The sequence below is a fragment of the Brassica napus genome, chromosome A4 (assembly GCF_020379485.1).
Source record: "Brassica napus cultivar Da-Ae chromosome A4, Da-Ae, whole genome shotgun sequence".
NCBI classification, from domain to species: domain Eukaryota; kingdom Viridiplantae; phylum Streptophyta; class Magnoliopsida; order Brassicales; family Brassicaceae; genus Brassica; species Brassica napus.
In genome coordinates this window covers 1,664,065-1,679,387 of record NC_063437.1, presented here as the reverse complement: position 1 = coordinate 1,679,387, position 15,323 = coordinate 1,664,065, and the positions used below count along the sequence as shown (strand labels likewise).

The window sequence follows — 15,323 nt, the reverse complement described above, 5'->3', positions numbered from 1 at the left end:
ATCACCACTTCATCATCTATGGTGATGGCAACCCCCTCACTTTGTTTCTCAGCATCCTTGGTGAGAGTTCTCTGAGGTAACTCCTTACCACTCCTGAGAGTGATAGCTTTCATGGTTTCCTTGGGGTTTTGCTCAGATTTTCCAGGTAGAGAACCTTGTTGGCGATTTTGTTGAGTGTTCATGGCAGCAAACTGGTTCTCCAAAGCTCTGAACTTGTTGTTGAGCTCATTGTAGCTCCCATCAATCTTTGAGTGAAGATTCTTCAACTCATAGCCAACATGCTTCTCACTTCTTGTTTGAGACTCCAGGATTTGTTTCAGTAGAGCATCAGTGCTGCTGACTTGAGGAGTGGAGGTAGAGGGATTAGATTGTTGTTGGGAAGAATGGTTGCCCTTGTTGTTGAAACCAGGAGGAGGGTTCTGCTGAGGTTGATAGCTGCCTTGCTGATTGTTCCGAGGCTGATAACCACTCTGCTGGTTGTTGGAATAGGACTTCTGTTGGTAGTTGTTGTACTGAAAGTTGGGTTCTTTCTTGTACCAGCTACCATTGTTGTTGATGAAACACAGCTCTTCCTGACCTTCCAAACCCTCAACTTCATGGACAACAGCTGGTGTCTCTTGGCTTGGGTTGCCGACAAAGTGCAGCTGCTCTTGGGTAGCTTTATCAGCAAGGAGGATGTCTATCTTATCCTGTAGAGCTTTCAACTCCTTCCTCGTTTGCTTATCCTCAGTTCTACTGCTTCTGTCGTGGTCTCCACTGTAGACTGCATCACTCTTAACCATGTTGTCAACCAGCTCCTCTGCATCCTCCTCAGTTCTCCCCAAGAAGAACCCATTACTAGCTGTATCCAGTCTGGCTCTGTACTTAGGGAGAGCACCACGGTAGAATGTGCTCAGCAAGCTCTCCTTAGAGAAACCATGGTGTGGGCATTGAGCTTGATAGCCCTTGAATCTCTCCCAGGCTTCACTGAAACCTTCCAAGCCCTTCTGTTGAAAGCTGGAGATCTCGTTTCTCAGCTTAGCAGTTCTTGAAGTAGAGAAGAACTTCTCCAAGAATGCTTTCTTGCAGTCATCCCAAGTGGTAATGGAGTCGCTGGGTAGAGACTTCTCCCACTGACGTGCCTTATCCCCCAAAGAGAAAGGGAATAGCTTGAGCTTTAAGGCATCTTCGGACACACCATTGGTTTTTGACAACCCACAGTAGCTGTCGAACCTGTCCAAGTGATCAAATGGATCCTCTAGAGCCAAGCCATGATACTTGTTGTTCTCAATCACGTTGAGGAGTCCTGACTTGATCTCAAAGTTGTTGGCTGCCACGGCGGGTGCTCGGATTCCCAATCTATGACCATGAATGTTGGGACGGTCGTAAGTGCCAATGGGGCGAGCTGCTCGCTGTTGGTTAGGTGGGCCATTGTTGTTAGCGCCATTGACGCCTGCATCTTCTTGATGAACGTCTCCCATGTCAGTGTTCAGTCTCTGCAATTGAGCCTGATGTTCTTCTTCTCTTCTCTTTCTAGTACACTCTCTCTCTAAAGCCCTGATGTCTGCTGCTCTTGGAACTAGGTTTGATGGACCCCTGCTCCTCAAGTTCATACACCTGTAGATTAAAGGGAGGTGAAGAAGAGTCAGTAACAAAAGAAAATAAAAATGACTTAGTCTCAAGCAATTGACTAAATCTCAATGTTTAAATCTACTCAGAATTTGGCAACGGCGCCAATTTGATGTTAGGAGTTTTCAAGGCTCCTAAGACAAATGTTGTAGTATAGAAGATTGTCGAACCAGTTCTGAGAGATATCAAAGCACTGAGAATGCAAGTAATCACTTAATCTAAGTGCAACCAATGATTTAGATGGGTTTTTAAACTATGACTAATTAAAAGGAATAACTAAATGATACTTTCTTAACTATTGGAAAAGAGAACTCATGGATATAGGGATTAGACCTCGGGTGATCAAGTTTCGAACTAAAGATGGCAAACGATCAATCAATCTATTAACCTTAAGCTTAGACGCAATCCTAAACAAACTCTATGTCTAGATGAATGTTCATTTACTAAACACAATTCAAACATCAAATGTCTTTGGTTGAATATATGAAAGCAATCATTACTAACAAGTCTATTAGCTATCTTAGCATCTCTAACAACAAATGTCTTTGGCAGAGCATGCTAAAAGCCTAGGAGAGTTGTCTCGGGCATTTCATCGAACACCTTTCGGGTGAGAAATGCCTAAGGATCAACAATTGAGTGGCCAACTCAGAAGATGCTTTATGTTCACTCTACTAGCAAGGAAATATGAATGATCTACACTAAAACATCTTAGTTCTAACCTAATCACCCTTAATCTCCCTAACCCATGAATTCAAAAGGTGATTACTCACTAATCTCCATGATCCCTCTTAAACCCATGTTGGATTTCAGATTAATCATGTAGAGAAATACAGGAAATAAAAGGAACACAGAATTTCAATAACAAAATTGATCAATTGATTCAAAGAGATCACTTTCCAAAGGTTTTTGGTGGTTTTCTAAGAACAAAGATGATGTGCCTCCTGGTGGCTTACAGAGTAATAAAACATAGGTTTAGAAAATAAAAACGTGCATAATGAAATGACCAAAATGCCCTTGAGAAAACACAAGTTCGAGCAGAAACAAAACACGGAGCGACCTCAGCCCGTCGCTCCGACAAGTCGCTCCAGGCTTCGGGAGCGACCTCGCTGTGTCGCTGCGAGAGGTCGCTCCGGGCTCGTTCTCGCGTCTCCGGGTGATGAAAACGCGAGCGACTTCTCCCTGTCGCTCTGGTATGGTCGCTCTGAGCTTCGGGAGCGACTTCAGCACGTCGCTCTGGAAGGTCGCTCCGAGGTGTAAATGTGTGTCTCCAGACGTGAAAACGCGAGCGACCTTGTGCAGTCGCTCTGGATGAGTCGCTCCGGGATGTGGTGCACAGCGACCTCATACCGTCGCTCCGAGAGGTCGCTCCGGCAGTGCTCGTCCAAAGATCACTCTAATCACCTCCTTTTGAGTTCCAAATGCACCCAAATGTCTCCAGAAATTCCATGTGGTACTCAAATACCTGATAGAGACATATGCATGCAAAATGCAACCTAGACATGGCTAAGTCCTAATCTATATGATGAAAATGTACATGAATAAATGGATAAAACAATGTAAATATGCAAGATATCAACGATCATAATTTATGAAGATGAACAATTAATTTAAATATTTCTCGTCAATTTTGTCGAGTTCATTTCATAGTCTTTAAATTTGTAAGATTGTAAGAATGTCCACAACTGTGTTTTGAATATGATTAAGCGCCTCAAATAAACATCATGGACGTACTTCAGCTCCCAAACCAAAAGTTCGAAGAAGTTTTATGTTAACTTTTGTCTGATCTCCATTCGACTTCTTTGTAAATTTTGAAGGTGTATTTTTGTTAAGAAAATCATTTAACAAAAAAAAAAAACTGTTTACGAGGAAGATATCTTTTTTTTTTGTTATCTATCCATATAACCTAGATTAAGTGGTATGAAAAAAATATCTATAGTTGTTGATATGTTTTACGGTATACGTTTACACACGTAGATCGTACATATGTATGGCACAACGAACGATAGTGATCCTTAATTTGTTTTTTTGATCAAACGAACGATATAGTGATCCAGTGATATGTTATATGGTGACGACTAACGAGTGATGCAGAACCAAACACTTCCACCATCATTGTTCACATGATAATTTCGTTGGACAGCTGATTTTCTCTTCACTGTAGAGTGTACGTAGTAGACTGTGTAGTCTGCACCTTTAGGAATTTTTCTTTACTTTATTTTTCCTTTTAAGATTGAAACACTATTTTTTTTTTTTGTAAAAAGTAAAGGGTTAAATCTGGATCTGTTAAAGACACAGACCTAATTTCGGTGGAGGTACAACCCACGAATAGATCTTCTCATGGACATTCAAATGAGCCGAAAGCTATATAACCTGCAGGGTTCGAACCATAATTCACCGTATTGGGTTTATTTCCGTCAAGCGCTACTGGACTATCACCATTTTCATATGCATTAATGTGTATTTTCATATGCATTAATGTGTACCTAAGATTAACTTTTTCAAGCATTAACTTGGTCATTTAATTAGCAAAGATACTTTCTAGGTTATGTCTAATCAAAAAGATGAAATCAATGGATTGTCATTTAAAAACCTCAACCTACATCTCAAAAGTCATAAAGTTGCTTCACATGAAATTTGAGATACTAATAAGTATAATGTGGTAACTGGTGGTGCCTATTGAGCCATATCGATATTGTTCCCATCTCATAACGTACTCAACATATCTAGTTCCAGTTATGTTAGTTGATAACTCATACGACCAGCTTTTGCAGCATAACATATATATTTATTAGAAGCCAATTCACATAATTATAATTATCATGTAGGTGTAACAACTAGTGACATTAATGCTGGTTTTCTTTATTCTTAGTAGTTTAGTGTTTGTATTAGAGTTTTTTCCAATGTAAACATTTATATATGTGAGTTTACTGCGGACAGCGGACGTAAAACATATTTTCACCTAGTCAATTAGAAAATTATAACTGTATAAAAGTTAGCATCATTTGTTATAATAATTTGTTGATATAGACTAATAGTTAAGCGCATGAGTTGGTTTTGATGCATTCAGTAGAAAGCTATGTTTCAACTTTCAAGTATTTCTAGATGATGGTTTTGGACCACAAAAGAGACTAGAATCCGAGTCAGATCCTTATATTCTTTTTCAACCCGAGCCTAAACTCCTTTCAGCTAAAAAAAAGTTAACTAAAACAAATTGATGATAAAATGCGCAGTAGCCGATTAGAAAATTGGAACGTATAATGCAAGAGCAAGTTTTTAAACTGATAACTAGAAGAAAATTTTAGATATTGACGTACGCTGATATCGACAGGGACCAAACAATGTAGCCCCATAAGATAAGGACTCAAAATCGACTTGTGATAGAGTTTGGGCCCACATGAGGTTCGGGATAATCCCCCTTTCCCGAATGGTGTGGGTCTCACTGCACGGCAAATGATGTATTGTATATAAATGGGCCGTGCAAACAAGACATCTTGATGGGCCCAGCTTTTTCATTGCTTGCCAGAGTCCTTTGTGTTTGTACCACAAACGGTACACTGACTGCAGTGCTTTGACAGTTTTAGAAAAAAGTAACACGACACATTTTTTGTTGGGTCATAAATACAGTCGTAATACTGCTATATTTAAAAGTAACAATGTGTTTGTACTATTCTACAATAAAAATTTAAAAACTCTAACTTCACGCTGGATACAATGGACTTTCTGATTTTACATCAGCGAAAATGCTAAAAAATGAACTTCTTGAGAAATACAACAACGTAACTCATGACTGTATAGAACGGGTTTGGTATTTTAAACAAGACTCCAGCGCAATACAAGGGACCATAATTCGGCCCAAATAAGCTAATTTAAGAGGCGCTAGTAACGTCAGTGGTTGGTGATGAGATTGAGTAATCATATAGTTCTGAACTTCTGATAGTTCACATTAGGGCACGTGGGTTCGGGTAGTTCGGTTTAACTAAAATTTCGCCAAATTAAACCGTAAAAATTCCCTTCTCGGCTTATACGGTCAATTCGGTTAAATTTTCGGTTTATATTGAATAAAATTCGAAAAAATTGGTTAATTTTAGTTCAGTTATTTCATTACGGATTTCAGTTAGTTCTGTTCGGAATTGCGGTTAAGATTAGTACTATTTGAATTATTTTTTTAAATTGAACTAACCGATTACGGAACCAAAAATCGACTTTTTTTATGTTACCGAACTTCCCACCAAACTAACCGAAAACCAAAATTTTCAGTTTGGTTTGGTTTTGTTGGGCAAATTCGGTTCGGTTAAAAATTCCAGCCATAGTTCGCACATTATGTTAAGAGTGGGGTTTGGAAGTTCGGTTATGTTAAAAATCTCTAACCCTAGTTCACACATTATGTTAGGAGTCGTCACTTTTAGGCATTTATCCCTGGTATAACACTTAAGAACACATATAAGCAATTGTACAGAGTGGAAATGAACTTTTGATGGCCAAACACAAGAGATCCGACCTGCAATGGAGAAATATGTAACAAATTATCAGAGATATATTCTACATTTCAAACTAAAAAGATCTTGAGAATAAAGACCAATCACATTCGACTTCGTTAGAACATGGAAAATAACACAAACTGAACCAGAGAACATAGGTAATGTGTATAAACACAAGCAGACCCCAACTGAATCAGTAGTACCAAGAATATTAACAGTTAACATAGAGAAAAAGATAACTTTTGTTTTCCGGAAATAAAAGAGATTCTAGTAGTGTCTCAAAGGTGCCAAAATGAGGAGTTTTTTTTAATCACCCGATTACATTTAAACACAATCACAAAAAACACAAAAGATTCATACGTTCACTTCTGACGTTTTTAGACAATGGGAGGATACTGCTTAGACTGAAGCTTAACCCTTTTCTTGTACTCAACTGCATCCTGCATATTTTTCATCAAATTCAAACACATCAAAATCAAATTCCTGTGATCCAGAAACTATGCCATCATGAGCGTTGTTTGCTGAGACTGTACCTGGATGAAGAGATGATAACCATCAGTCTGTGCAGGGTCAGCAGGATTAGGGGTGTCAAGTAAATCCTGTATACCCACAAGAATCTGCTTCACTGTGATGGCTGGTCTCCATCCCTATCAACATAACAATACCAACAGAGGGCTTGAGGCAGGTGAAGATCGATGAGAAATGCACAGAAAGAAGCAGAAGAAAAAGACTTACGGAATCCTCGTTGAGGATTGAGAGACAGACTGTCCCTGATGGATAGACATTAGGGTGGAAAAAGCCTTGTGGGAATTTGCATTTGGGAGGCTTGCTCGGATAGTCCTCGCTAAAGTGCATCGTTAATGGAAAGAATCCACCTTCCCAATCAGTCTGTAGTTTCAAAGTAAATTCATTATGAATAAAAGGTTTCAAGAATCATAACAGCAACTACTCTTATTAACAAGCCATGTTCCAGATATCAAAAATCCACAGATTATAAATGTAACATTAGAATGCAGAGTTCATAATCAAAGACATTTTATAAACTAAGATTGATAAAGCACGAATTCTACAAGCAATCACAAAGAATAATGGGAAGAATCTGTAGAGTGAAGTAAATGGCCTCATGAATAATGGTTCCAGAATCTTAACAGCAACTACTCTTATTAACAAACCATGTTCAAAATATCAAAAAAGCCATAAATTACGAATGTAATATAGACAACTGAGTTCAGATTCAATATCATTTTGTAGACCAAGATTTTTAAAGCAACAATTCGGAACACCACATGTGAAGATAAACAGTGAGATGACAGCTACTTTTTCAACTAGCAATCACAAAGAATAATGGGAAGAATCCAACTTTGCAATCAGTAACCACTTAGCAATTATCATGTATAAGAAACTCTTATTAGCAATGAACCAGGAAGAAAAGCTAAACAAGGTACACATCAGAGTTCAAATTCAAAAACATCTCCAAGAACACATTTTTATTTTATGCACCAATTCATAACATCACAGCTACTCTTTCCCACTAAGCATTCACAGAATAAACTCTTCCACAGTTATATACGTAATCAAATAAGCAAAATTGCATATAAAAAAACTTCAAACATGAATCACACTATCTGGTGAAAGGTTCGAACTTTGAAGACATAAGAACCCTAATTTCACAATTAACTGACGCACATAAGATAAAATTGATAAAACGATTGTGTATACTTACACCGGCTTTACCAGGAATAGTGCAATGCCACACCATTAGATTCACAGACCCATCAGGCCCAGTCTCCGGCTTCGCCACAAAACCCTAATTCCACCATCGATAAACGCAATCGGAGACCAATTAACACTTGCCCAAGCATCAAATTTTGAAATTGGAGAAAGCGTATAGAAGAAAAACACATACATGAGGATGATTCTTCCTCCACGATTTCCTCTCCTCCGCCAAACGACCTCGAGCGATTCCACTAGCCATCTCTTACTCACTCTCTGTAACTCTCAAATCTAACGCTTCTCTTCTCTCTCTCTCTATCGCTCTATATAGCTCGAAGAAGACGAGAGGGATTGGGGGAAGATGAAGAAGTGAAGTTACGGATTTGCCCCCTTTGTTAAAGCGTAATCGGAGCATCGTACGGTCCAGATTTCGCGGCGAATGAATGTCCTTCTCGTCCTTTTAGTGAATTGACCGTCGATAATTATTTTAAAAATAATAATAAAAAGAAGAAAAGGCGTAAAGAAAAAGTCAATGGATAGCGTGAAACCTACGCGAGTATATGGAAACCCAATAAAGCTACCAAAAGATTCTCTCTCTCTTCCTATTTATCACGTGACCCATAAAACAACTATGGGCCCATTAAGCTCCATTCAATTATTTTCTCTCCCATCACTGGTGGTGTGGGTGCAGAATAAAGCATCATCTCAAGACAATTTGGTTGGTAAAAACTAGAAACCAAGGAATGGTATATGAGCAAAAGTGATTTTATCAAATGAATTGATAGATAGAACAAACAATTTAATCTAATTTTCTTAACCATCAAATGATTTGTGAAAATAAGTGATTATATACAAGTTGCATATAGTATTTTGATATCTCATCCCTTATATATTAATTGAGGAACATTTGAAAAGATGTAACCTCAATTTTGTATTAATTAAAAGAGGCCCCAATGCATAGGTGGCACTCAATTAGGTAGTCAATTACATTCAATTGAAAAATAAGTAGGTCCACATTTGATTTTTATATGTTGTTAGATACATAAGTTGGTCAAACTATATGATATAATGATATGATATGATATTTTCTTTCCTTAAATAAAACCAACGGAATTACCATAAATGACTAATATATATATGACAATTAATGATTTTAATAATAAAGATTTGATAACAATGTATATCTCCTCCATCATTTTTTGTTTAATTTTATATTATTAAAATAAATTAAACAATCAAATTAGCTATAAAAATAAAATTTAGATTTTTTCGTATATGTTATATTTTGAATTTTTAAAAACGACAATAAATGAATAAAACTATTAAACTTATTATGTTAAAAATTAATGATCAATGGTTTAACATTTTTATTATAAGAAGATACACATGATTTTAAAACCATATGAGTAAAAAATATCATTTAATAATAAAATATATATATATATATATATATATATATATATATATTAAACACTATATACCATAAGATTACATAAATATTTTAATATTAAAACTTTCAATGAATTTTCAAGAACATTTATAAATTATAAACTTATTAAAGATTTCAGATTGAAAATTTTGTTATCGATGATTTAAATATTTTGTTATAAAACGATATGAACGATCATAGAACCGTATGATTATAAATTCTTATTTAATAAATAACTATAAAAAATAAACTATTCCTAGAAAAATAGGTTGGTCCATCTTAACTTATATTACACTTTTTATTAAACTAACTATCGAATTGATAAATAACGTACCAAAAAATGTTTTGCACTTTCCTTAAATAAAAGCTACAAAGTTACCTAATATGATTAACGTATATGTGAAAATTAATTATAATGAATAATAAATATTTGATAACAATTTTTATATCTTAGTTCTTTTTTTAATTTTATATTATTAAAATATATTTAAAAATCACATTAAATATATAATAAAAACATTTATAATTTTTCTTATATGTTATATTTTGAATTTTTCAAAACGTCTATAAATTATTAGAAATTTGAAGATCCCCACTCTGAAAATTTTGTGATCAATAGATTATTTTTTTTTTTCATAATAAGTTACAAATGATCATAAAATTGTATTAATATGAACTTTTATTTAATATTATAAGAAGATACACATTATTTTAAAACCATATGAGTAAAAAATATCATTTAATAATAAAACATATATATATATATATAGATTATACTATATACCATAAGATTACATAAATATTTTAATATTAAAACTTTCAATGAATTTTCAAAAACATTTATAAATTATAAACTTATTAAAGATTTCACATTGAAAATTTTGTTATCGATGATTTAAATATTCAGTTATAAAATGATATGAATGATCATAGAACTGTATGATTATAAATTCTCATTTAATAAATGACTATATAAAATATATTATTCTTAGAAAAATAGGCTGGTCCATCTTGACTTACATTATATTTTTTATTAAACTAACTATCGAATTGATAAATAATCTACCAAAATTTTTTTTGCACTTTCCTTAATTAGAAGCTACAAAATTACCTAATATGATTAACGTATATATGAAAATTAATTATTATGAATAATAAATATTTGATAACAATTTTGGTATCTTAGTACCTTTTTTTTTAATTTTATACTATTGAAAGATATTAAAAAATCACATTAAATCTATAATAAAAACATTTATATTTTTTCTTATATGTTATATTTGAATTTTTCAAAACGTCTATATATTATTAGAAATTTGAATATTCTCACTCTAAAAATTTTGTGATCAATAGATTATTTTTTTGTTATAATAAGTTACAAATGATCATAAAATATAACGCATATGAATTTTTATTTAATAAATATTCAAACTAAATAATATATATATATATGTATATATATATAAAACACTAATGATTTAAAGCAACAAGATTGGCTGATCAATTTAGTCGTACAGTTGAAATCTTTCAAAAGTATGTGAAAGACTAAAGTCAAAAAGTCAAAGTAAATATGGATTTAGAATAGTAGTTATATTTTACTAACCAAATACCGAAAAAACCGAACCGAACCGAAACCAACCCGATATTCGGATTGAACACCCGTAATCCAAATGAAGCCAAACTATTGTTTCATTCTCCAAAATATAATAAAAATAATAACTTAATTCCGCGCAAGACGCGGATCTTATCCTAGTAGTTTGTATACATAGCTAACATTATGTTAACATATCTGGTGCGTGTTCTTCTTCTTATTCTGCTTAAGACCATATGTGTAGAAACTTGTTAAATACTTTGTCTGCAACCAAACTTGTGACTAACAAATGTGAACAAAGAAATAACATAAGAGGACTAAAACTAACAAGAGCAGAGAACATCAAATCCACACAAATACTAATTTACTAATTTCAAACAAAAGTCTTGATAATGTCAAAACAAACATCATAATCATCATCAACAAGCAAAGGAGTCACCATGACTTTTTAAAACAAACTAACAAGTCCGAAAGGGACAATCCGAACTAAAGAGAGTGCAACTGTTTCTTTGAGCTCAGAGCATGCAATCAGTTCTTGCAGGAAGCCTCCTGAAGAAATTGAGAGGAACCGACGGCAGCCTGTACCTAAACCTCGGATGTCTCAGAACATAGATTCCAACCAGAAGCGCCACAACCTGAAACGGCGTCACATAGAGAACAACCGCAGCAATCAAACAGAACAAGACAAACAGCGCCGTCGCACGAGGATCACGCCAGCTCAGCAGAGACTGAAGCCTCTCTCCTTGCGTCGCAAGATCACCAACCACCGTCTGAATCCTCCCAGCGATACTCCTCAACCTATCATACCTCATCCTGACAATATCAGAGGGTCGTGAAGTAGGGAAAGTATCAAACTCCTCGTCAAGCTCGTCCGGGTGAGCTGAGTCAGCGTGTGAGAGACGCGTGTCCATGTGCGGAGGATGCCTCGGTCTCCAACGGTAGTACCATACACCGATAAGAAAAAGGTAAAGAAAGATAGTCGGCAAGATCAGCTCAGGGTAGACAACAAGGATGATGAACAAGAGATGGATCAACACCGTTGTGATCGGATTCTTCCAGTTACATATCTGCTCAAACCACTTCCCAACAGCTATCAACCCGCTCAAAACACCCATGATCCTGAAAAAATTCGCTTTGCTTCTCCTCATACTCCACATGTGGGAGCCAACATCAAGCATGTACTCAACCACTTCCTTCCTCAGCGGCGGCTCCGCTCTTGTCAGCCTCATCGACACAATCTGAGTCGCTTGGTGCCTCAGGTTATCAAGCTGGCTAACCGTCAGAGGATGAATGTAATGCATCTTAGGCAAGAGAGGCACCGAGTACATATACATCATGTTGAGTAACGAGGAGCAAGTGAACCTCACAGCTAAATGAATCTCTCCCATCTTCTTGACTCCGTTGGGATGCAGCACAAGAAGAGGATACGAGTGCGTGTAGACACGATCCGTCTCTAAAGTAGAGAGCCTGATCCTCACCTTCCCGATTCTTGAATCTTTCCCTCCTCCTCCTCCTCCACCGTTCTTCTCACCACCTCCATGGAGATGACAGTTATCAAAAACCCCAACGGTGACGACAGTACACGGATCAAAAACCTCCCACGTGTACTGCTCGTTCCACCTCGGAGTAAAGCTGTCTATAATAGTCCTCGTTCGAATCCACTTCTGACCATACTTCGCCACACAGTACGCATCCGTCGTCCCTCGTCCATCTTTATTCTTCATAGGCATCAAGCCGGTGGCATTAAGTATCCCGACCTCCAACACGCCGATGCTCGGCTTCCAGAGCTGCTTAGCCGTCGGTCTAAGGTCGCTACTGTAATGCGTAGACTCATCAAGAACATGGTACCCTCCTTCCAAACATATCCTCATGTGTATCCTGCTCGCGAACTTGATCTCCTTCTTCTCACCGTCCACCATGATATGCTTCTCCAAGTTAAACCACCTGCTGTTAACCGGCCTGTGGTCAAACCTCCTGTCCAAATGCTGCAACGGGATCGCGCATCTCCCTAAGACTTCGTCCTTGTTAGGAGCAACTCTGTCTTCAACGCTTAAAATCAACGGCTCCTCGAAAGGCTCAGCTGCTACAAACATCAGATCCTCGTTCCACATGGGGTTAATAGTCCTGCTTTGAGAGACTCTAGTCCGTAACGCTTGGTTTCCCACTATAGCCTTCACGTAGACCTCAGGGTACCTCCCTTTATCGCTAGGTATCAGATCTTGAGCCTCGATGACGTTAACTCTCAAGTACCATAGCTTGGGGGAGAGATAGACTTTTGAGCGTATGTTAGCGAGAGCGTCTGTTCCGCTCACTGTGGCTGCATCCGAGTGCCAAGCCTCGGGAAAAGCTTCATCAGCTTGAGTACCGAACCAAACAGCAAGCATAAGCTCTCCTCTCACTTTCTCACCTTTAGTGCCTTCGAGTCTATACCACTGAGGAGCCAAGGGGCTGTCGGGAGGGACTCTCTTAGGCACCTCGTTCAAATCAAAGACAACGCGACCGATCAAATCGTCTTTCACAACGTCCTTGTCTTTAACCGTGGCTTCGAGGAACGAGGCTTGGATCCTGTCTTTGGAGAAGGCGAAGACTTGGTTCCACTCCGGGTTTGACTTCTTCTCGAAGTGACGCGTGGTGCCTTTGTAGTTACCGAGCTTGACTTCGACGTAAGGGTCGCAGCTTCCGGTAAGGTCTTTCCCGGGGAGCTCCTTGGCCTTGACGACGCGGACGTAGAGGTACTGCATTTGCTCGACGAGGTCGTAGGTGCTGGTGAGTTTGTCGCCGGTGAGTTTGCCGCCGCCGAGGTGGGGTCTTGTCTCCTTCAAGGAGAAGTCTTCGGGAGGTGGTCTCTGCATCATGTTTGCTTCGAGAAAGACACTGAACAAAAGTTTCGAAAATTAGTAAGATTCATTAGCTAAAGATTAGCAATAAAGATTGATACTTACAGAGACTATTGCTCCACTTCAAAACACTAGATCTGAAACACAAAACCACCATTGTAAGAGAATTAAAAAAGTAAGAAAATGATAAATAAATGAATATTACAAAAAGATACTCGAATATAGCATCTCGCATTTTCTAGATCATAACACAACCTCGTTAGCATCTCCGAAGCAGAATCTAACGGCACAAAATCATGAATCAACCCAACATTTATTTTAAAAAAAACATCTTCCAGTTCACTTCATTGAGAGTTTAAACTTTTTTTCTTCAAAATTTTTATTTACCAAAAACAGAAAACGACAAATAAAAAATGCTCAAAATCCATAGAAAAAGATCAGTAAAAGCAGTTATGGGAAGATAATAGTAATAAAAGTTTAGATCTGAGAATAAACACCTTAGATCTTCAAAAAAAGCAACACTCAGAAGCAGTTCATGGATGAGAAGAAGAGCGAGAAAATCTCCGTCCTTGATGAGTAAGGAGAGTTATGTCTTCTCTCTTGTTGGTTCGTCCTCGTTTTAATCAAAGTCTAATAAATAAAAGGGACAAACGAAGATAAGACTAGTAAAAGCAGAGAGGGTATGCACTACTGGGAAAGGGAAATTTCTAGAGAGAGAAAGAAATAACATTGAAGAGGAAGGAGAGTCCGAGAGAGAGAGATATTTTTATTGTATTGGTCTCTTCTTGTTGTATTCTGTTGTCTTCTTCTTTCCTTTGCTTTTTCTACAGTTTCTACCTTTTTTATACTCGGTTATGATCTGATGACTATACAAAAAAGAAAGAAAAAAAAACAGTAGAGAGACGCACACATGGCACTGTTGTGCTACAAAAATATACGGGTGGGGTCCATGGAAAATCACGCAAGACATACCCTCTTCGTTTTGAATCCCACACGTGTGAAGACAACGGTTCTCCGTAATAAAATACTTTATTGGAAAAACTTAAACTTAAATAATCCTCGTTGAATTGTTTTTCTTAACGGAAATACTATTGTTTTTAGTGTGTACATTTTGAGTGTGTAATTGGTTGTATGATGCAAATTTATTTTGATTAAATTGTGATAAAAAAAAAGACTGAGAAAATTTACAAAAAAAAATAGTAGAAGATGAAGCACAAGTCATTGGATTCCTCCATGTTTCTGCATTCTATACAATAAGCAATACAAATTCGTACTTTTGCTTTGGCTGGCCCTGACTCTTACTTTTGTCGTTTGCTAGATAAAAGTTCCATTTACGGTTCCTATGGCGTTTAATCATACATTCATCTCCATATTCATTCAGTAAAAGTTTATGTTTTACCAACAGCAATAGAAGTTAGCTCTGTTGTGCGTTTAGTTTGATTTCGATGAAAAGATTAGAATGTTTTATGCCAATGTCACGAGATGCTAGCAACGGCTAGTCTTAGATCTAAAGAAATGCTTAAAGCCCGGTTTGAACTCTTCTTAATTATCAAAAAGTAATTCTGTTTTGCTGAAAACGTATTCTGGCTACAGAGTAAGCCTTTAGAAAGTATATATAGATTTATATTATGCTTGGAAAGGGGATAATGTATTATAAGTTGCATCGT

General features: G+C 36.8%; 2 protein-coding genes and 1 non-coding gene across 5 annotated transcripts; 1 reads left to right on the top strand and 2 right to left on the bottom strand.

The window, feature by feature from the left end:
- Positions 1–912: 912 nt before the first annotated feature.
- Positions 913–1,019, top strand: LOC125608491. The gene has a single exon (XR_007339382.1). It is a non-coding gene; the product is annotated as a small nucleolar RNA R71 (small nucleolar RNA).
- A 4,924-nt stretch (positions 1,020–5,943) lies between these two features.
- LOC106382821 (SUMO-conjugating enzyme SCE1) lies at positions 5,944–8,247 on the bottom strand. 2 transcript variants are annotated; one of them, XM_048777911.1, is made up of 6 exons: positions 7,993–8,247; positions 7,810–7,893; positions 6,822–6,974; positions 6,620–6,733; positions 6,447–6,526; positions 5,944–6,106 (listed from the first exon to the last, which is right to left on the bottom strand). In XM_048777911.1, exons 1-5 carry the CDS (start codon positions 8,059–8,061, stop codon positions 6,464–6,466), a joined length of 483 nt encoding a protein of 160 aa, XP_048633868.1. In that variant the 5' UTR covers positions 8,062–8,247; the 3' UTR covers positions 5,944–6,106; positions 6,447–6,463. The 2 variants fall into 2 exon arrangements, with proteins under 2 accessions (XP_048633868.1, XP_013678352.1); XM_013822898.3 differs by lacking the exon at positions 5,944–6,106 and having other exon boundaries at positions 6,311–6,526.
- A 2,919-nt stretch (positions 8,248–11,166) lies between these two features.
- Positions 11,167–14,457, bottom strand: LOC106382815 (FT-interacting protein 3). 2 transcript variants are annotated; one of them, XM_013822888.3, is made up of 3 exons: positions 14,154–14,457; positions 13,762–13,793; positions 11,167–13,693 (listed from the first exon to the last, which is right to left on the bottom strand). In XM_013822888.3, the coding sequence occupies exon 3, from the start codon at positions 13,672–13,674 to the stop codon at positions 11,335–11,337; it is 2,340 nt and encodes a 779-aa protein (XP_013678342.2). In that variant the 5' UTR covers positions 13,675–13,693; positions 13,762–13,793; positions 14,154–14,457; the 3' UTR covers positions 11,167–11,334. The 2 variants fall into 2 exon arrangements, with proteins under 2 accessions (XP_013678342.2, XP_022573616.2); XM_022717895.2 differs by lacking the exon at positions 13,762–13,793 and having other exon boundaries at positions 14,154–14,450.
- Between the last annotated feature and the right edge of the window lie 866 nt (positions 14,458–15,323).